The sequence below is a fragment of the Corvus cornix genome, chromosome 2 (assembly GCF_000738735.6).
Source record: "Corvus cornix cornix isolate S_Up_H32 chromosome 2, ASM73873v5, whole genome shotgun sequence".
NCBI lineage: Eukaryota > Metazoa > Chordata > Aves > Passeriformes > Corvidae > Corvus > Corvus cornix.
The window spans coordinates 52,557,187-52,578,506 of NC_046333.1; the positions used below are offsets into that span (position 1 = coordinate 52,557,187).

At 40.6% G+C, this 21,320-nt stretch overlaps 1 protein-coding gene across 1 annotated transcript; it reads left to right on the forward strand.

Annotated features, from left to right (window-relative positions):
• The first annotated feature begins 5,015 nt into the window (after positions 1–5,015).
• Positions 5,016–9,175, forward strand: NDUFA4 (NDUFA4 mitochondrial complex associated). The gene is made up of 4 exons (XM_039549928.1): positions 5,016–5,389; positions 6,017–6,105; positions 6,433–6,493; positions 8,956–9,175. Exons 1-4 carry the CDS (start codon positions 5,345–5,347, stop codon positions 9,010–9,012), a joined length of 252 nt encoding a protein of 83 aa, XP_039405862.1. The 5' UTR covers positions 5,016–5,344; the 3' UTR covers positions 9,013–9,175.
• Positions 9,176–21,320: the final 12,145 nt, after the last annotated feature.

Consider the following 21,320-nt stretch of genomic DNA (forward strand, 5'->3'; position numbering starts at 1 on the left):
TTTAAAAGTCATTGCCTTTTCACCAACTCTGATGACACCTACAGAAAATCCTCGGTTTACACATTCTTCTGATTAACAGAGAAATGTCCTGATGCTATAGGACAATTCACAATTAATTTAGTTTCTTGATCAGTGACCAGTTGGAACATCCCCAAATCTAGTAATCTTTCCTTCCTATTTTCCTCCAAGTAAAATAAGTAACTTCAAATTAACTATAATTTTGTCTGTTTCTTTTTTTCTTTTTTAATGAACTGACTTTGTGAAACCTTAAGAGCGCAATTCTTCAAATAACCTGATTTTATTATGACTTCTGATTCTTGTTCTTTAGGAGATCAGACCTCATTATATCTGTAGCTAAAATCAGTTGCTTTAAATAAAAAAAAAATGAAGTACACCATAATTGATGTTGAACAAATTAGAAATCTGCAGATTTCTTTGAATCAATTCATATTGACAGGTAAGATTTGAGGAATAAAGACTTTAGAAACAGGAAGGCCTCCAAAAACTAAAACAAAACATCTGGAATAGAAGAAAAGTTTCTGAAATCAAAAGCTCAAATGAGCCTAAGGACAGGAACAAGGTACAATAACAATCAAAGAGGCACAGTGAGAGACAGAGGCCATAAGGTGAGGCTGTACAGGACGACAAAAGACAGGAGGAAAAAATAAATGACAAAGCACCAGAATAATCTGAGGACTTGACTTTTCAGCAGTGCTGAGCACTACTGCAAGTCCAGCTCCTAGTTCTTAATGGACTGGTTCATCACAAAAACTTGCCAAAATACCTGAAGGATTTATGCATTCACTTATTTAAAAAGCAGAAACCTACACAAAAATAACTTTCCTCAGATTAAAAGAAGTGACATGTCTAACTAAAGGTTTATAAATGTAATTGTCAGGTGTGAACACAAAGACACCAAACCTCAAGAGGGAATAAATGTGTTTACCTTCAGCTTGAGTAGCTAAGCAACAGATACAAGAGCAGCAAAATTATTTACCTTTATCCAGTGTTTACTGTCTTCCTGGGAATGGGTTGATAAGTTACAGAAAATGGTTAGTCTTCAAGTATGGCCAATATATTGACAGTATTACTATAAATTAACACATATAATTTATATAACTAGCATAGTACAAGCACTCAAACTTGGCAGCTAAGTAGGTATTTCTCAGAACCACGGATCCATCATCAAGATGCCATGAGGTGGCTTGAGTTTATACTCAGAATTTTGCCAAGTGACGCAAGTGAGGGGTTGCATTTTTTGCAATGCTGCATTGTGTGAAATTTAAAAATATTAACTTGCAGTTTTCAAAATTAGAATGAAAAAATCTGATTTCTGATTGTTTTCAAACTTTAATTTTTTTATGTCTGCAAAATTCATTTCCATACACAAAATTCCAAGCATTATAAATAATAAGACAGGTTTATGAACAATGAAGCAGCTGAGCCATACAGATCCAGGCAATAAAAGCTGATGTACACGATGAAAATTTATGAAAGCCCATGAAATGCGTGACAAATTTTGCAAATTGATCAGGTACTATGCCTCTTTAAATTCATAAAAGCGTACGATGACAGCAAAAACTATAAATCATTGTGAAAAAAATTATACTGAGAAACATACAAAAATCATGATATCTTTCCTAAAGATATGTGCCCAAGAAATAGCCTAGTGGAAATAATGTATCTCAGATGATCTTTCCTTAGTAGAAACAGGATACTTGAAGTCTCCAAATTTTTGCACTTAGCCGTGTGTTGGCTGTGCATAAGGAAGCAGACTGTTTCAGTCTGAGCAGAGTTTTGCTGAGCAGCCCCACATGGTTTGTGGCTATCTACCCTTCGGTTGCTCCCTGGTTTTCCTGAAGCTGCTTTGGCAACTGGCATCTCCTGCAATCCAAGTATATGGTGAAAAGTTCAACTACTGTACTAGAGGGTGAGCACTGTAACCTTCCAAATTACTCTTAGAGGTTTCTCTTTTATAGGAGAATAGCAGCAATGCTATTATTTTCCATACTTTTAACACAGGGAAATTGTTCTTTCCATTTTGAAAAAAAATGGAAAATTAGTGTCTTTATGACATAGTGAATACTGGAACAGTTAACAGACTCCTGGAGCACAATAACTATGCTTTTTTTCAGTTTATCAACTCTGAAACAAATGAGGGAGACAAGCAATAGGATTGCATTGCTCCAAAGAAAACATTGTTGTAACAATTTTTTTCTTGTGCCACCCAATAACTTGTCAAATGCATCTGTACAAGTTACCAAACTTAGCTATTACCCAGGTTAAACTGGCTCTGGCAATCTGAAAAAAAAAAAGGACTTTTGAATGATGTGCAAGGAATATGACTTTTTTTTTTTTTTTTAAGAATATATCATAACAGAGACAATTTGAGACAATGTTTGAAAATAAGCAGAAGCCAGTCTGTGGAACTAGTGAGTGAAATAGTAGCCATCCATGTATTCTCTGCCACTTTGTTATTTTTTACTTCAGAATTTTTCTTTGTTATATGGCCACAGAAACTAAGAGCATTCATGAAAAGTTGTTTTGCTTCTAACCTAGGAAAAGGACTACTTCTGTCTTAGGTTAGTAGCATGATGATTCCTTTTACCTAATAATGAATTTTTTAATGCCTGGGGGACAAATCTACTTTTTGGGCTACCTTTTGTGAAAGAAATCACACATCAAAGTGGCTGGTGATACTATCCAAAAATAGGGATTAAATTCCCAATTCTATACAAGATACACAGTAACGGAGAAAAAAATAGGGCAGCACTTGGACACAGTACTATACAATAAATAGCCATGCTGCTCATTTAAAATTATGTAACTAGAAAAGTAACTAAATTCAAGCCATATTTAAATAATTAAAGCAACCTTGGCCAAAATATTATAGAATCATAGAATGGATCAGGTTGGAAGGGACCTCAAAGGTCATCTAGATCCAACCCCCTGCCATGGGCAGGGATACCTTCCACTAGACCAGGTCGCTCAGAGCCCCATCCAACCTGGCCTTGAGCACTTGCAGGGATGAGGTATCTACAGTTTCTCTGCACCACCTGTTCCAGTGCCTCACCACCGTCTAAGTAAAGAATTTCTTCCTACCCTCTGTAAGTTTAAAGCCATTCCCCCATGTCCTGTCACTACGTGTCCTTGTAAAAAGTCCTCTTGCTTTCTTGTACGTTCCCTTCAGGTACTGGAAGGCTGCAAACGGGTCACCCCATAACCCTTCTCCTTTCCACACTGAACAACGCCCACTCTCTCAGCCTTTCCTCCATCCCTCTGATCACCTTTGTGGCCTCTTCTGGGCTTGCTCCAGCAGATCCATGTCTCTCCTGCAATGGGGACCCCAGAGTTGGATGCAGTGCTCCAGGTGGAGTAGACAGGGAGAATCACCTGTATGTAATATATCACTATAAACCCCTTCTGAAAATCAAAGGGCTGTCTCAGTGCCACGTATGCACCCAACTTCTACCAACCTGACCGTAGCAGAATAATTAAGTTGGCAGTTTTATGATGGATTTCATTCCCTGTATCCTTTTCAGGACAATGAAACTCTTAACTCTTTTGCCTCACCTTTAAACAACCCCTGTAGCAATGGGGAACAAAGACGACGGACCCTCTCGCATGTCCCAAGAAGATCCATTTATTGCCAACAATCGCCCCCTCTTCCCACCCTCGATCTCAACCGGAACCAAAGCGAAGCCTGACAGAACTTAATAGCAGAAGGGCACCCATTGGCTGGCACAGCTGCGGTGCTGCTGTCCACGCGTCCTATCACCCAATCAGCTTCCCGCTCACATGCCATCCACGCGTTCTGCCATCCAATCACAGTCTCACTTCCAACTGTCACTCAACCGACTCTCTCCTCGCCCCAAGTGCCTCTCAGCCCTCAACCGACTTCGTCCCGCCCGCAGCTGTGCATTTCCTGCTGGGCCTTCTGGTGGCGGTGAGCCTCGACCACTTCAACAGATATAACCCCATATTCCACAAATCCCTTCGACTTTTAACCCGGGTTGGTGAGTGCTCAGGCCTCTCCTGTGAGGGGAGCCCAGCTGAGAGGCAGACACGGGTGTGCACGTACCCAGTACCCACCACCACCACACACCTTCCCAGCAGTCCCGATGCCACAGGGAGCAGTAGGCGCCTCTCAGGAAGGCCGTGGCAGGCTCTGCCCTACGTCTCTGTGGCAGCAGCTCTCAGGCGGTGTGAGGGCCGTGCCAAGAAAGTCCTGGTGGACAACAAGCTGTCAATGAGCCAGCAGCATGCCCATGTGCCCAAGGATGCCAGTGGTATCCTGGGGTGCATTAAGAAGAGCATTGCCAGCAGGTTGAGGAAGATGATCCTGCCCCTCTATTCAGCCCTGGTGAGGCTGCACCTGGAGTGCTGTGTCCAGTTCTACACTCCACAGAACAAGACAGGTAGTTCCTGGAACAGGCCCTGTGGAGGGTTACGAGGACAATTAGGGCAGCATCTCTCTTAAGAGGGAAGGTTGGGGGAGCTGGGCCTGTTCAGCCTCGACAGAAAACGACTGAAAGCAGACTTTATTGATACCTATAAATATCTAAAGTGGGCGGATGTCAAGAGGATGCAGTTAGGCTCTCCTTGGTAGTGCCGTGCAGTCGAATATGAAGCAACGGGCAGAAACTGATGCACAAGGAAGTTCCACCTGAATGCGAGGAAAAACTTCTTTACTGTGCAGTTGACCGCGCACTGGAACAGACTGTCCAGAGAGGTTGTGGAGTCCCTCTCACTGGAGATACTCCAGAACCGTCGAGATGCAATCTTGTGCCATGTGCTTTAAGATGACCCTGTTTGGGCACGGAGGTTGGACCAGATGACCCAGTGAGGTCCCGTCCAACCTGACCCGTTCTGTGCGAGGGACGGCAGGCGGGCGGCCCCCACGGCCGGGCGGCCGAGGCTGCCGGGCCCTGCTCGCCGCGGGCAGCCGGGGCGCAGGCGCTGCCCGCGCGGCAGCGGGCGGGGCGGGGCTGCCCGGCTGCCCCGGGGTGCCCGGGCCGGTGCCTGCTGCCGCTCCCGGTGCCCGCGCTGCCGGCGGGACGGGGCCGCGCTGGTGCGGGGACCACGCAGGCCGGGGAGCGCGGCGGGACGGGAGCGGGGCGGGGCGGCGGCGCGGCGGCCGGCGCAGATCGGCGGAGGGCGAGCAGGCGAACGCCGGAGCTGCTACATCCGGGCTGCGGCGGCGGCACCTGCCGCGGCGGGGGCCTCGGTGACATTGGGGCTCGGTGGTTGAAGGGGGAGGCAGCGCTGCGGAGCCCGCAGAGAGTGAGACTTTCGCCCGCACCCGCCGCCACCAACCCGCCACCACCGCACCGCCACCACCGCCATGGTGCTACGCGTTATCTTCACCCACGCGAAGAAGCACCCGGCTGTGAGTACCTGGGCGCGAGTACCCGGCCCCGGCCCCGCGCCCGCCCTCCCCTGCCGCCGCTCGGTGCCCCCAGCCGCGCCGGTCGCCTCGTCCTCGCCCATCCGTCCCTTGGCATTCCTGTGCATGCCGGGCCCCTGGACCGGCCAGAGCTGGTTCAGCAGCCACGGTCCGGTCCCCTTTTTCCTCTGGTCTCTGCGGCCTTGCTTGTGCTGCAAGGCTCGAGGTGGCCCTTCTGTTCTTCTTGCGCATCAATTTGCCCCCACAGTCCCACTCTGATGTTTTCGGTTTGTAATCTGAGTACGGACGGTAGGAGCTGTTTTGGCAGTGGAGGGAAGGATGTGTGTCTCAGAAACGCGTGGTGACGGGATTTTTGGTTTGGGTTTGCTTTCTCTTGAAGCAGTAGTGGTTTTTTACATCTGCCTCTTCATAGCTGCTGGTTCCTCAATGACCCCAGGGATGTCCTGCAAACAGGAAGGTCATGCCAGGGGTTTAGAGGGCCACGCTTTTGTGGCTCAAAGTCTGTAAGATTGTTTTTTGGTTTGCCATAGCTGCAGTCAGAAGTGCTATGTATGAATACTATTTTGCTGTATCATAGTATGATACTAAATTTTTTTGTTGTTACTCCAGTTGATCCCTCTGTTTGTGATCATTGGATCTGGAGGTGTTGGTGCAGGCCTGTATCTCATGCGTTTGGCGATGTTCAACCCTGATGTCTGGTATGTATACAGTAATCCCCAATGCCAGTCCTCTTGCTGCATGTGTTACACTCCACTGCCTTGGCTTTTATGTTCCTGGAGGCCTTAATGTCTTGATCCAGTATCACCTGACATGAAGTGTGTGGAATCTTCCTTGATTTGGTGATTTGTTGATTTGTTTACCATGATATTTCGAGACTGCTGGCAAAGGACGATGCCTTTTGCTGTGAAAACTTCTTGGATGGGTCACTCCATGACCTAATAACCACAATACGTATATGAATATATTTTTTTAAAATTTTGAAGATAATGTTAATATTCTCTCACGTCTTGCATTTCTCTCAATAGCTGGGACAAGAAAAATAACCCAGAACCTTGGAACAAATTGTCTCCCAGTGACCAGTACAAGGTAAAATGAGAAATACAGATTTTTTAGGAAGCATAATATTAGGTGTAGCCTACTGCTTTAGGATGTTTGATTATATAGGGAAAGTAGTTGAATGAGTGATGTATTTGTTCTGTGCAGCATTTGTTTCTATCTAGAACCCTGAGCAGAGATGGCTGAGTTCGAGATTTAAAACTTTCCTAATGATGCTTGATAATGGGATGAAAGGAGTCTATATGAAAACAGTCATATCTACTGCACTGTAAGGAAAAGAGGAACTATGTATGAGAGGAAGAATTTACTGGCTCATAATACTCAGAAATAAACTAAAGGGAGAAAGACAAAACCCCAAAAGTTGTGAACTACAGTTTTCTAAGCTCTATAAGCTGGTGGCCTATACTCATGAGAAGCACTGCAGGAAAATGTCAGTGTTTAACATAACCATGAATTCAGTTCTGCAGTTGATTTTTTGAGCACAAAACAGTATTGTGAGTAACTGGATGCAATAGAAATGTTCTTTAGCTGATACTCAGCTAATTTCATTGAACTAATGAGGAAGCATGCAAAGATGTCTAAAACATTGGATAGTTTACAGAAATCCTAGCATCGTAGAATCATTTATGTTGGCAAAGACCTCCAAGATTATTGATTTCAACCTTTGACTGAACACCATGTTGTCACCTAGACCGCAGCACTAAGTGCCATGTCCAGTCATTTCTTCTACGCTTCAGTGATGGTGGCTCCATCCTCACCCAGGGCAATCTATTTCAATGTTTGACAGTCCTTCCAGTGATTAAATTCTTCCTGATGTCCAACCTGATCCTCCCCTGATGCAGCTTGAGGCTGTGTCCTCTCATCGTGTTGCTGGTTGCCTGGGAGAAGAGGCCAACCCCTACCTGGCTACACCCTCCTTTCAGGGAGTTGTAGAGAGTGATAGTCTCCCCTGAGCTTCCTGTTCTCGAGGCTGAACAACAACAGCTCCCTCAGACATGCCTCATATGACTTACTCTCAATACCCTTCACCAGCTTCATTGCCCTTCTCTGAACACGAATCATGTTTTAATCATGTTTTACAGAAGTGCTGTTTTAGTGAATTGCTGTTAAGAATATTTTAAGATTATTCTCAAGCTACAAAAAAGGCAAACTTACTATGTTTGCCTACCTGAAGGGAACGTACAAGAAAGCAAGCTAGCGTCTTGTTCAGTACCATATGCTACTATTCCAGTCCTTAAAATAAGTAGAAAAACCCCACAGTTCCAAAGTAAAACAGGTTGCAGTTCCCTTAAGAGTCCATGAAGAACATTTCATTCTTTGTTTTCATTGCCGATTCTGGAATGTTGCTGGTTTGTAAATATCTAAACTTGGCAAATCCAGCATAGTGCACAGCACAAATTCTTTTAAAGAGTGCATGACTTCTGTAGCACTCCCCTTCTGCCTTAACATGCAGGCACAGCCTCGGGGTTTGCCATATTTGGGTGTGTGTATCATTGGGGACATTCTTTTCCAAATCTACACTGTGGGAAATGAAAAGGATGTATACTCTAATTTGAGGATGACTCTTTAGTAAAAAGTTCTTGTTAGTCTTAGCTTTTGATGAGGTTTTTTCTATTGTAAACTTCTTTTTGTCATATTAACTACGTCTTTTTCCAAAGAAAGAGTTGAAGACCTGATCATTACTGTAGGAGTTGCACAGAAAGCTGTAATTTGAATGTGCTGTAGGCTGTTTTGTTTCCTTTGAGAAAGTTAAAAAAAATTAAAAATTGGGTATAACTAAAAATAATCAAGCTAATAGTTACGTGTTTTTCTTTCTTTTGTTTTTTTAAGAAAAACATCTATGTGCTTGATGTCAAGTCAGGCTGGGATGCCAAAATATGCTGTTAGTCTGTAAACTCATTGTCCTCAGTCATTTTTCGGGTTGTTCTGGATTGCTTGTAACAGGATCCAATGATAATAATATAAACTGAGTGTGTTGGAGGATCTGTTCTTGCTTTCATTCCTCCTTGTCATCCTTCGCAGTTCTAGATGCAACTACTTAAACCAAACTTGGCTTTTGCAGCACTGCAGTAAAAATGTTCCTTTGTGCCACTGTCTGTTCACAGACACTGTGCTTTGTGCCACTCGGCAAGCTGGCTTTTGCCTTCAGTATACAGGAGCCATAGATTTTGAGAAAAATGGATAAACTCAGCAGTACTGTAAAAAGTTCATCTGAATGGACTTATAATTCTGAGGGTTAAGAAGAGGAACTGTGGGTTTTCTGTAGTGGAAGACATGAGCACTGCTTCATTTTAAGTGCAGAGCTTCTAATACTGGGTGTAGAATTAATATTAAAAAGTTACTGCTTATCAAAAGTTTTAATTTATTATTGTCCAGTTCACAGACTCAAAATATTATTTCAGTTTCCTGAGTTGAATGATGCATATTTTTAGTAAATACCAGGGAAAATGTGTAGTCAAGCTTCTTAATATTTTTTCCTTTCTCTTTCCTAGTTCTACTCGGTTAATGTGGACTACAGTAGACTGAAAAAGGACCGTCCTGACTTCTGAAAACACACTCATGTCCATAAGCTGCACAGAAAGATCTTCCAGAAGCCGTCCGCACAAGTGTCATGCTTAATCATCCAGGAAATACTCAAATTTGCCTCACACAGCACTAGGTCATGTGTTCGAAACTGTTTTGATGAGGCTTAATAAATGTTTAAAACTTGAAGTGTCTGCTCCTTCATTTTGCAAAATGACAATATCCTCCTTTTAACAGTTTCTGCTGTATGGTTTGTCACTTAGCAAAAGCCAGTTTATGTTTCCTGGACAAGAAAACAAAGTTGTGATGGGCTTTATGCTCAGTGTGTTGATCTCAGAATAATAACTACATGCTCATGCAATGTAAAACTGCGACATGCAGTTACACCAAACTTCAAGAACTTGAAGGCATGTATTTATATGTGTGCATGTATATTTTTTTTAATTGCACCTGAATTTATCTACTTGCCACTTTAAGTGGTTGCAGAAAAGTCAATGCCAACAAGTCATTATCCATCAGGGAGGCAGCAGATGTTGCCATATGTTGCTGGAGAGAAGGAAAAAAAAAGCCAGACTGACCTCTCCAAAAGGTTTTGTTTCTGTTCTTTTGTTTTTTCTTTTCAAATCAAGCAGGTTTTTTTAATAAACAGAAAGACAAGTTTCAATATTTAAAAAATAAAATTCTATGAACATTCTCAACATTTCCTGTGGATCACAGTTTTAAGGAAGGGAAGCACATAGAAGAAGGTACAGGTTTTGGGACATAATTAGCTATTCATGTAAGAACAAAAATACCTTTTAGAAAGGACAAAATCTTACACTTTAGTACTTGGCTGAGTCTTACTATGGGAAGACTAAAAGAAAATATTTTTGCAAGTCTGTAACTTATGGTAGGTTCTTTGTGCTTTACTGTGAACATCTGGCATTTCCTTGGATAAGGGACATTAATTCTGGACCATGACAGAGTACAGCTGTTCTTACTTGATACTCTGCTTAAAGTAGACTCCAAGAATGTAGATGACTAGAGCAACTATTACAAGTAATAAATCAAGCAGCAAGAACTTTTATTGGAGAAGAAAGACTATTCTGTGGTAATTGCAAAGTAACAGATATTTGCAAAGACTTCGTATTTTATATGGAAAAATCTTGTAGGTGCATGGATGATGTTTATTTGGTAGCAGTTCAGATTAACCCTTCATTATGTACTGAACAGGTGGATTCACTCAGTTTTTATTTGCTTGTTTGAGAGGTTCTCAAGAAGTCTGAATAAGAGAATGTGTGTTACAAAAGACATGGTTACAGTGGTGGGCAAAGCCTGTAGGTGTCCTTGGGGAATGGTTGCTCTCTGGATCCAAACAGAATGTTCTGTTGCAACACTTTAATTCAGTTTTAAAAGTATGTTGTGTAAAAATGGGAAGAGTGTGTTATAACTTGAAAGCTGGCACTTTGTTTGGATTTTACCTCTTCAAATGCAGATTCTCTGGACGTTAAGAAGGACCAATAACCAGGAAGTAAACCCAGTTCTTAGGTGACACAAGGTTATTATTCCTTTTGTCCACAGCTGACTAAAGCATGGGATCATGTCTTTCTTAATAAAGGCACTTAAATGCATATTTCAATTATATTTAACAAGCACTTAAGCTATTTAAATCTTTAAATACAGGTTGACTAGAAAACAAAAGACAATTAATTCAATGTTACTTTGTGGTGGCTGGTCAGCCTGTGGTACAAGGGAGGAAGAGTTCTGTGCTAAGACAGTTCCAAGCACCAGAAACTTCTGTCAGGTTAGGGTGAGAAGGGAAGCCTCTCCCAGAATGCTTTGTTCTGTTATGGTAACGTACCCCAGTTCTGCATTCCTGGTTGGCTGTTGGCCACCTAGCCCCCTTGCTACCTTTTATGTTTCATGTCCCAGAAAGTTCTCCACTCCAGGTTCCCCCCATTGGCCTTTGCCCCTCGCCACTCCCCCAGAGCCTCTCCATTGGCTCCCATTCCCTAGTCCTGTCTTTGTACTGCCCCGTGCCCTCAGATCCTTGGTCCCTGGTGCTCTCGCCGCTCCCTTACTTAAATCTGGACTCTTCATTGCTCTCTCTCTTTGCCCCTGGAATCCTTCATCATGTGGAAACAATACACTGCTCCTGTGGAACACTATGCAGAGATCCTTCCTGCCTCTTTGCTGTCAATCCACATTACTAAGCTACCCATGAGTTTGTGCATGCACGCGTGTGTGAGTGTGTGGCTGATCCTGCCGAGCAGCTTTGCTAAGGAGATGCTCTTGGAAGACCGCTGCACCCCAAGCTACGGCACAGAAGCCGCAGAGAGCATGGGCTAGTGATACTACTTGGTTTTGCTCATTACAGCATACTTGCTCCTGAAAATACACCAAACTTAAAGTCTTCTAAGTTTATTTATTCTAGAAGTCATTATCCTGAGGGGACACTTCTTTCTTTTTCTTTTAGGGGTATACTTTTGTCCTGTGTTAAATGTAGGGGATAATAGTCACCATTACTTGCCAAACTTAAAACTCTTGACAAGAATCTTAAAAACTGCTCCTTCAAAACCATCATCTACCTCTTTCTTCATGAAGCCAAAGATGGTATTATTCCCTGAGGACAGCATGAAGAAATGACTGCAGTTTGGATTCTTAGGATTCCATCTTCTTACATTTATCTTTGGCTATTAACTTTTATGAGACAAGGAAATCCCATCATTAGTAGGAAAAGCAAAATCCTTTATTAATGCCGTGGCTTGTCATTTTGTTTGATCAGATGTGTTATCTGAGAAGAGACTGATGTTGTGCTGTCTTAGGTTTCAACTGAGATGGATATAGCCGCTCGATTCCTGTTCGTGGCAGATGTTTTTGGAATGGTTAGTGTGGACCTGGTCTTCATGTCCTTTTCACGAGCCACATACAGAAGATTCATCTCTTATTTTTGCAGTGCAACATTGTGCCTGCCACTGTCAGATTTTCCTTAACAGTTATTCTCTGCCTCCTTATCAGTGGTCCTGATATGCAGTGTTGTAAACGAGGCTGAGACTTTTTTAAAAAGAAAAGCCAACTTGTTTATTTATTAATGACTGAGAGCGGGAACCCAGGATAAGCCCAGGCTCTGCACGACAAGCTAGAGTAAACCAACACACAAAAAAGGACAGTGTGACCCACTGGGTGCGCCCTTGGACCCCAAGTTCTGCAGGAGGACCCCAGATAAAGTCCCAGGTCCGTTCTTATGCCCTTTGTCCATTCACAATTGGTGGATTTTGGATCCTTCTTCTCATTGGCTTGCTTCCAGGGGTTCTATTGGTCTTTATCAAGATGCATTTTTGTCCAATCATTTCCTGAGGGCATCGAATGATTGGATAATCCTTTTCCCAGTAGAGGCCCAAGATGTTGACATCGCCTGCATGAGGTAATTTTCTAGTCCATCACATCATCACATCCCCAATTGCGTCTCCACCTTGTGCTAACACTCTGATATTACACCTGGACAGTCTCAAAATATCCTCAGTTAACATGCCCATTTATTCAACTATGAACTCCCCTCTTTTATATCTCGTCCAAATAGTAACAATCCACACCCCGAAACCGATTCATTTATTACATGCAGCATGGTGATTAAATTTGAAATTAACTCTGCCCATCTAGGATAAAAAGATTTACAGGTTTCTGTCGTTCTGTTACATGAACACATACTCCATGCAGCATGTTGAAAAATTTGTTGTTTGCCTGCAGTAAGAAAAGCTCCTTGTGGGTATAAAATAACTATCTGCCTCTAAGAAATTAGAAGGGTGTGCCTGATATTAAAAGAATAATTAAAATTTTTTGTGGGATTTGTAGCCAAATGTCATCTGAGGAAGGAATTTCAGATCTGTTTTCAAGCGCTGCTTTACCTTTAAAGTTAGTTTGGAGTGTGACTATTGAATGACCTCTAAAATAAGGAAATGTATGTTTGATGCTGATTTGCTTGTAATACTTTGTCAGGAAGAAGGATTGAGAAGTTATTACAAGAATTTTAAAAATATGTTTTGAATGAGTTAATTGAAAATAATTAGAAATGTGCAAGTGCAGGCAAAGTTATTGTTTCTGCTGACTGGCCAGCCTTACTATGAAAGCGATTGGATGAGCTACAGAACCATTTCTTCAGGACAAAGTGAAGCACAACAGGTCTGTGACAACTACAGAAAACCGGTGTTCACTAGCATCATTGCCACAGTAGGGTTTTATTAATATTGCTTAATAGAAAACTTACTCTTCAGTTCTCTCTTTTGAAATCCAGAAGTTGGTTGACTCCATGCTGTTGTGATCCATTCACTTTTCCTTAGATGTGGTCTTGACATCAGTATTTAGTCACGAGAAGTTTCTCTGAAGCGCAAATCATTTCATATCCTCCTCTGATCTTTAAGCTTCTTAAGAGTGCCTCTGGACACTGCTATGATGGCATATTTCCCAAATGTGTGCTAATTTTGGTGCTGTGCTGTTTGGAAGAAATTTGGGGGTTTTTTCAAATAATTTCAAAATGCTGCTGTCTGTGGTTGGTAAGGCTTAACACTTTCTTAGTAAGGATGACATGAACCAGTACACTGCAAAAAAATTACACACCATTTCCATTCTTGAGAAGCAAATGCATTTTTAGCATCCAGAGTAACATTTATCTGAACCAGGACAATCATTTGCATTTTTTCTTTTTTTCCTTTTTGAAAGTTTCATTTAAATGAAACAACAAAGTAATTTTTAGACTTTCTAAGCTAACATTATTTTCACAGGTACAAAGTGAAGAACCTAAGAGATCACCACACTTGTTCAATTTTTTTTTCTATTTTTAGTCAGAATCAGTGATGCTTTAGGTAATGTGAAATGTGAATATGTGTATGCAAGTAAAGGCAAGACAAATGTACTCAGACTTTTGATAATTTGCTATCAGCATTTACCTGACATTCATTTGCTACTAGAACAGACACAAGACTGGCAAGTGGAACTCTTGCAAGAGCAGCAAGTTCTGAAGATGATCAGAAAATTGTTTATTAACACATGGCAATGCCTACATTACAAAGAAGAAAAGAAATTCTGCTGGCAATATTCATGGGTATTGTCAATGCTTTATAACAGTCACCTAAAATAATATTTCTAGGGTCATTAATTTGAATTACTTTGGACAAAATAATGCACTACACCATTTACAGTTCATCACTATAATGTAAAGACAACTTTACAAGAGAACTGCACAAGCCATAATCCAATAGACAAATTTATAGACTTGTTTTTTTCACGTTGGAAGCAAGCTAACTATGAACATGAAATGTTTTCTAATTTTAGTTTCTCTACTGCAGGCAAATGAAACAAACTGCTGAGAAGGTAATGAAAACAGATTACTTAATGGTGAAAAATCTGAGTGCCATTCTTTTTCTACCAGTGGTGCCACTGCTGGAATTTAATGGAGTGGCACCAGTGTGTCTGAATGAAGATTTTGATCCTAGCTGTTTAAAAATAGAGTTGAATCTAATAAGATTCCCTCAGTACTGATAGCTTTTTATTTCCCTACACTGAGCGCAGGAAGATAGCAGAACTCATTATTAACACGAAGAAAGAGGAATTTCATCCCAGTTTCAAACTTCCTGCTCTAGTTCCACTTACACTTCATGATAATCTCTAGGATTTTGTTAGAGTGTTAAGAGGATAATTTGCTTCAGATGTTCTTATCTTCATGTTGTGTCAAACAAATTTAACTTCCTAGCTTTTTTGGAAGCTTAGGGGAGGAAAATTCAGGCCAGCAATAATGTGCTTAAAATGACCAGGGATCATTGAAGCTTTTTTTTTTTTTTTTTGCATGTGATAATCATCTCTCCTACCCCTTTATGAAAGTCCAGGTAAGTTCAGGAAGTATACTGGGAGAAAAAAAAAGAGCAACAGACATGTGATGGAATAGGCAGATGGAGCTGCATCAGGTTTTACACCAATTACAGTAAGTTCTTGGATCTAGTGCAGGAGCTTTCTTAGTTTATGTCCTTCAATTTCTGCATATATTTGGCAATGCAGAAGTTGTTTGTTACACCTGCCATGACTGCCTGGCCTATTAGGATGCAGTGAGAATTAGTCTGAGAGTAAAGACAAAAGCATGATACTCCAATGGCTTTAAATTACTCTGCAAAATAAAAAAGCAGTAGCAGAATAACTGCAGAAGAAGATCTGGTGCATTGCCTTCTGAATTTAGAGTACTAATGACAAGTTTGTATTAGTGCCATAGTGTGAAATAAAAATAAAAACAATTTTATGGCTAATTTTGAAAATAATATTCTTTCTTTCTGCATTGCCTCATAACAGCACAGTTTCTAAAACATTCCGACATTGTAAAATAAACATGTGAACTGTGTTTGAACTGCATGTATTTTAATTTATGCTTTCTTTTAATGACTTCATTGTCAGTAACCATTTATATTAGTTTAAGCTCATAGTATTTTATGTCTCAGCCTATGTTACTGTCTCTGAACAAAACTTGTCTTATGCTTTCAAACTGGAAAAGGGTTTTAGAAGATCTTTCATCTTAAATCTAATTTTATTTTTATCTATGAAAATTAAACACTTGTGTCACCAGAAAGAGTTTTTCAGCAGATTGTTACTCAAAGCATTGGAGCAGGTACCCTGTCACTTTTTCTGTAATGAAGTGTAGCATAGTAGGCAGTTGGATATGACTCTCCCCAAAATAAGGGGAGACAAAATTTCTGGGAGCTGTTTTATGCTGGTGGCATAACACCTAAATATGAAAGAACTTTTTTTCATGGTTGGATAGATGGATGGATTATGAAGAACCACCACCTGACCTGCTTTTTATCCAGGTCCCTGGTGAATGTTTGCTTTTGTCAATCCCTGGCAAAGGGGAATAAAGTCAGGAGTTGACTAATGGCCCAGACTACAACAGCTGAGTACTTAAAAGTGATCGAGACTGCCATGCAGTGTTTACAGAGTGAGGATAAAAAAGATGACTCAAACCTTTCCTGTTTCCCATATCAAAGCAAATCTTTCTCATCTGGCCTGGTAGCTGGAGCAAAGATTAGTTGAGTTTTTACAAATTCTACAGTTTATTAAGCTGCGCTTGGGCTGATAATGCATAGAAAACCATGGGCAAAGGTAAAATGAGATCCTCAAATTTAGAGTATTTTGCCAAATAACTATTTCCACCACAGAGCACAGTATGCAGTGGTCAGGCAGTAGACATGATTATATTGTATATAGCAGTAGACCTCCTAATCCTGAAGTGTAGGTGCTTGCCCCAGCAGTCGAATGAGCCATGTAGCTGCATTTACTGGCTCATGGAGCTTGAACAGTCTGCTTCAGGAAGAGTGGAGCTCTTCTGAATGGAGCTTAATATTCCATTATCTACCTGTGTGCACATTAAATGCAAAATAAACAGTCCAGTAGTGTATCTGAAATTCTATTTGGATGTGTTTTACTGTTTTTCACTCATTACAGAGAGCTTTTATGTGAAAGAAGAATGAGCTTTTGGAGACCCCAGAAAAAGAGATTTGTTACATCCAAAGCAAGGAGAATGGAGAGACAGAAACAAGCAGCCTACTCACTCAGGCATAGGAAAGCAGAGGATGTAAAATGTGCAGTGGAAGTATAATGAATTCCTCCCTTACAAATTATTGTCACAGGGAAATGTTTTTGTACATGAATTCTGACACAGAAAATTGGATGGATTTTTTTGTTTGTTTGTATGTTGCATTTATTGAAAATGAGAAAAGCTCAGTGACAGCAGTATATAAATGTGTATAGGTATGTTGCTTAAGGTCTCCATTTTTCTTGTCTTCAGACTTTATTCTCTCATCCTCTCCTCAGCTAGATAGCCAGGGTTTCTGCTTACTAGCCTGAGAAATCCACTTCACTCATATATCTTCCTCTTGTCAGGAGCTTTCCTTCTGTGAGGCTATGCTATTTCCTGACATGCTGGAATCACTGGTACTTTCGTGTTAAAAAGAAATAACATGTTTCCCCATCAACATCTCATTACAGCTGTGTCACCAGGTTTCCAAGTAAGCAGAAAAGTTAACTGATCCAAGTAAAACTTTTTAGAATTTGCAATAGAAACCTCACTTGGCATCAAAATGTTTACCAACAAATAGATGATCTGATGGAAGCCCAATCTCTCTGAAAAAGAAAGGATCTCATATCCTGGGCAGAACAATATCACTGTACATTAAATAGATAAAATATTGTTACCTCTTTCAAGACTGTATGAGTGTGTTATTTGGTAGCATAAAATGAAATATATTTAGTGCCACATACAGAAAGAATGTAGTGAATATTCAACTTAAAAGTGCAACTGTAAAGGACACAAAGGTATTTGTATTTTGTATTGTTTTGTTTTCTACTGAAATATTGTTAATATTTCAGGTAGAGATCTTTGTAGATCCAGAAGGGACACATATGGTGTTACTTGCTTCAAACCAGATTCTATATTACTGTACAAGGTACCTGTTGAAATTAAGAGTTCCCCATCAGCTACAACAGGCTTTGTATTAAGAGCTTGTTGCCTATTTTATGTTCTGTGGGGAAGGAAGGAATGTCCATGATGATATTTTCATGTCACTGTGAAATTTTGTGATTGCTTATAATGAGATCAACATTTCCCTTTAGGACTGGATTTTCAGTAGAGTTTGGTGGGGATACAGTCAGTTTTCTTCATAGTAGATAGAATGAAGCTGTGTGCTGAATCTGTGCTGGAAACAATGTTGATAACAGGGATGTTTTAGCTGTGGCTGAGCAGGGCTTGCACAGGGTCAAGGCCTTTTCTGCTCCTCATCCCACCAGTGAGCTGGGGGATGCACAAGGAGCTGGGAGGGGACAGAGCTGGGACAGCTGATCTGAACTGACCAAAAGGATATTCCACACCATATGGCATCATACCCAGCATGTAAAGCTTGGGAAGAAGCAGAAAGAGTGGGACATTTGGAGTGATGGTGTTTGTTTTCCCAAGTAATGGTTAGGTGTGACAAGCTCTGCTTTTGTGGGATGGTTGAATACCTACCTGCCCAAGGAAGCAGTGAATGAATTCCTTGTTTGTGACTTCTGTTCTATCTGTTACACTGTCTGTATCTCAACCCATGAGTTTTCTCATTTTTACTCTTCTGATTCTCTCCCTGTCCCACCGAGGGAAAATGAGAGAGCAGATGTGTGGGACTTGGTTGCCAGCTGGGGTTAAATCATGATAGGTAGAGGTGGTTCATAAAAGCTGCTTTACAAATCCAAGGTGTCAGAGAGAACTCTTAAAGCTACTTCTTATACTTACTATTTTGTACATGCACACAAATACATTTAAATTTAGCAAGTTCAGCTGTCACACAATTTTTTGACTCAGTGACTTTAATTCTGTAGAATGCATACTATTTTGCATTTTATCTCTGTTTCCTAAGCCAAATAGACCTTGCTTTTTTTAAGCAATTGACTATATTAATTTTCTTGGGACTAATTAATGCATGCAACTTCCAACAGAGAAGAAAAATTAACTTCTGATTTCTAGTGAGAGGTGTACTTGGATGTTCTGGCTAATGCTGTCAGTTAAAGGACCATACGGCCCACTTTCAAGTACACCCTAAGCCTTAAGGAAACTTGTTCAGCAGACTCCTGTGCCCCACAGCAGTGTGACTTTGGGAAAACAAGCCTGTTTTTTCACACTAGCAGCAGTCCAGCCATGACCATAGCACGTGGCATCTGTTCAAGCTAGCAGAGGTACCTCACACTGCCGTGAGACCACAGCTGCTGGTGTCCAGGCTTGCTAAGAGCCATCTCAATTACTATAGTGCAGCGTTGCCCTCTGTCTTGTGAATTTATGTGGTCTGGAACATAGTTGTGATTTTAAAAGGCAAGACTGAGGGATTTAGACCATTTAATGAAAAAAGAACCATGGGAATTCTGTGGTTTTGTGCTTGCAAACTACAAAATGTCCTGTTTGGACAAAGAACATACATTAAAGTGAGTGATTCTTTTGTACATCTGTGAGTTCAAAATACTTTCTACCAAAGTGTGCACATATATGCACACAGTACGTGATATATATCAGTATAGTACACACACATGAAATACTTTTTAATATTTGCACTTCAGGTGATATGTTCCACATTAATATGGTGACATTCACACAGCAGTGCAGAGCTTACATATCCTGTGATAGTTAAATGGCATATGGTCTTCTCTCCTTCATGAGCGTGGTGTGTCCTTTTGCAGCTGAATCTCTATAGGGATATCAGTTCTTAAAGGAGAGTCACTCATGTTGGGGAAGCAGAAGGCAGGATTTCTCAGTTGAGCTCTGTGTTTCCGGCGCTGGAAGTGGTCCACCGAGCGCTGCGTTGCGCCAGCCCTTCAAGCCCTTCCAGCTGCACCTACATCTGTGCATCATTAGAGCAGCAGAGGCTACTGCAGTCACCCAGTGGCTGTTTGTGAGCAGCTCTCTTGCCATTTTACTGCCTGGAAAGGAAAATTTCTCTTTATCTTCTCTCTACTGAGTTCCCAGTTATGTGAGGTGTGTAAGGTGCAATGACAGTGATTATGCTCATAAAGCATATCAGGTGATAAGCCTATTTCTTAGCGTGTTTTAATATTCCATGTTGGTATTCCAGCATACTTGAAAAGAAAATCTTGATGGTGTTTATTATAATTTCTTCATTCTTGCATAAAATTTATGATTTTCTAAGAGAACTCTTTATCAACATTCTTTTAGACACAATGTTGCTATTCTGTTGAAATGTTTTTCATCTTCCTATAAAAGGTTCTTACTTGAGAACTGATCTATTTCACACAAAATTTTGGGATGTGGTGATGTTATGTTATAAATGGCAAAGCTTTATTGTGAAATCTAGTTTCTTAAAGTGCGTATTTTCTATGAACAGTCAAAGCAGGCATAAGTGTGGATTTATCTACATAAATTTTAAGGAGATTTTACTTAATAGTAAAAAGCCATCTATCTAGGTATTTAGGAGTCTAAGAAGTGTATAAAAAATAGTAATCAGCATATTCAGTGCACTGGGATGACATCTAAAATTGAAAGGGTTTGTACTGTGGCTAAAAGTTAGAGGTAAAATTTACTGTTGCTTTAAATGGGACCAAGATTTCTTTTGGCGTTATTTGAAAATCATTAGTGGAAGCTTTTGCAAACTGAATTAGTGTTTGCTTAATCCTTGAGTTTTCAGTGGAGAAACATTTATGAAACATGCATGAGATGTCTGATTCTTGGCAGGAAGAGTTCTGGCTGGTTTTTTTGCAGCAAAGCATCTCAGCCTTGGCAAAACAGGAGTGACAAGCTTTAAACAGATTAATGGTTTATCTGATTTAGTGATCATCTTGCTTTAGGATAGAGTTAAAACCATCAGAATCCTTTCTTGATCTTGCTCAGAAAGCATAAACTGAGAAGTGAGAAAGCTGCTTTTAGTGCAGATGTGCTATCGCTGAAATTAATGCTGTTGGGTGTTACTGTGGTTTACTTTACTTATTGGTTGTTCTAGGATAGCCCTATTTTTGCAAATAAGTATATACATAGCACATACATATATATACATGTATGTGTGATGTTTTATCTTGCCATAGCTTTTGAATACAATAAATACTACAAAGGAGAACTTTGAAATCCTGCTTTTTTATCATTATCTTTTTGTTGTTGTTTGGTTGGTGGGAATTTTGTTTACTTTTATATTCACAGATAAGACCTGTTTAAAAAACATGCAGTCTACAAGGAAGTGTCCAGTTCTGACAATCTCAATCTCAATTTTTGGATGATTCTTTTAGTTGTTAAGTGTTCTTTGAATACACATGTTGTCCTTGAGATCAAAGAGTTAGAGGGCATGTCTTTTTTGTCAGCTGCTAGATTCTCCTTAATTTCCCTCCTTTTTATGTGGTGTACTATGCAGTTTTTGAAATTCCACACTCTACCAGCAGCTACAAATCTTTATCCCTGTGTTTATTCAATCTATTATTCAAAGACTCAATTTTAAACATTTGCACTGTGACAGCTCCAGGATCCAATGCACAGTCCTAATACTAGACTGACCTTTCCAAAAGAGTATACAGTCTGAATAAATAAGATAGAAAGGAACTGGAGAAAGAGTGCACGTTAATCTACAAGTACAAAAATAAAAGTGACAATTCTGTACAACAGCACACAGCCACACTTTTGTTGAATGGATTGCTTCACTTTCATTTGCTTTCATTTATTGGGCCTGCCATATGGGCACACTTTTTCTTCACAGCCAGTGATATTATCTGCTTTTCTGTGCCAGTGTCCTAGCCCTTGAGGTTGTTTATCCCTGAAAAAAGAGAAGATCAAACTTGTAATCCACTGCAGCAATAGTCTTCC

Coding starts and splice junctions, on each gene's coding strand:
- NDUFA4 (XM_039549928.1), top strand. CDS start 5,345: ATGGTGCTACGCGTTATCTTCACCCACGCGAAGAAGCACCCGGCT. Junction 5,390..6,016: donor ACGCGAAGAAGCACCCGGCT/GTGAGTACCTGG, acceptor TTGTTACTCCAG/TTGATCCCTCTGTTTGTGAT. Junction 6,494..8,955: donor CTCCCAGTGACCAGTACAAG/GTAAAATGAGAA, acceptor TCTCTTTCCTAG/TTCTACTCGGTTAATGTGGA.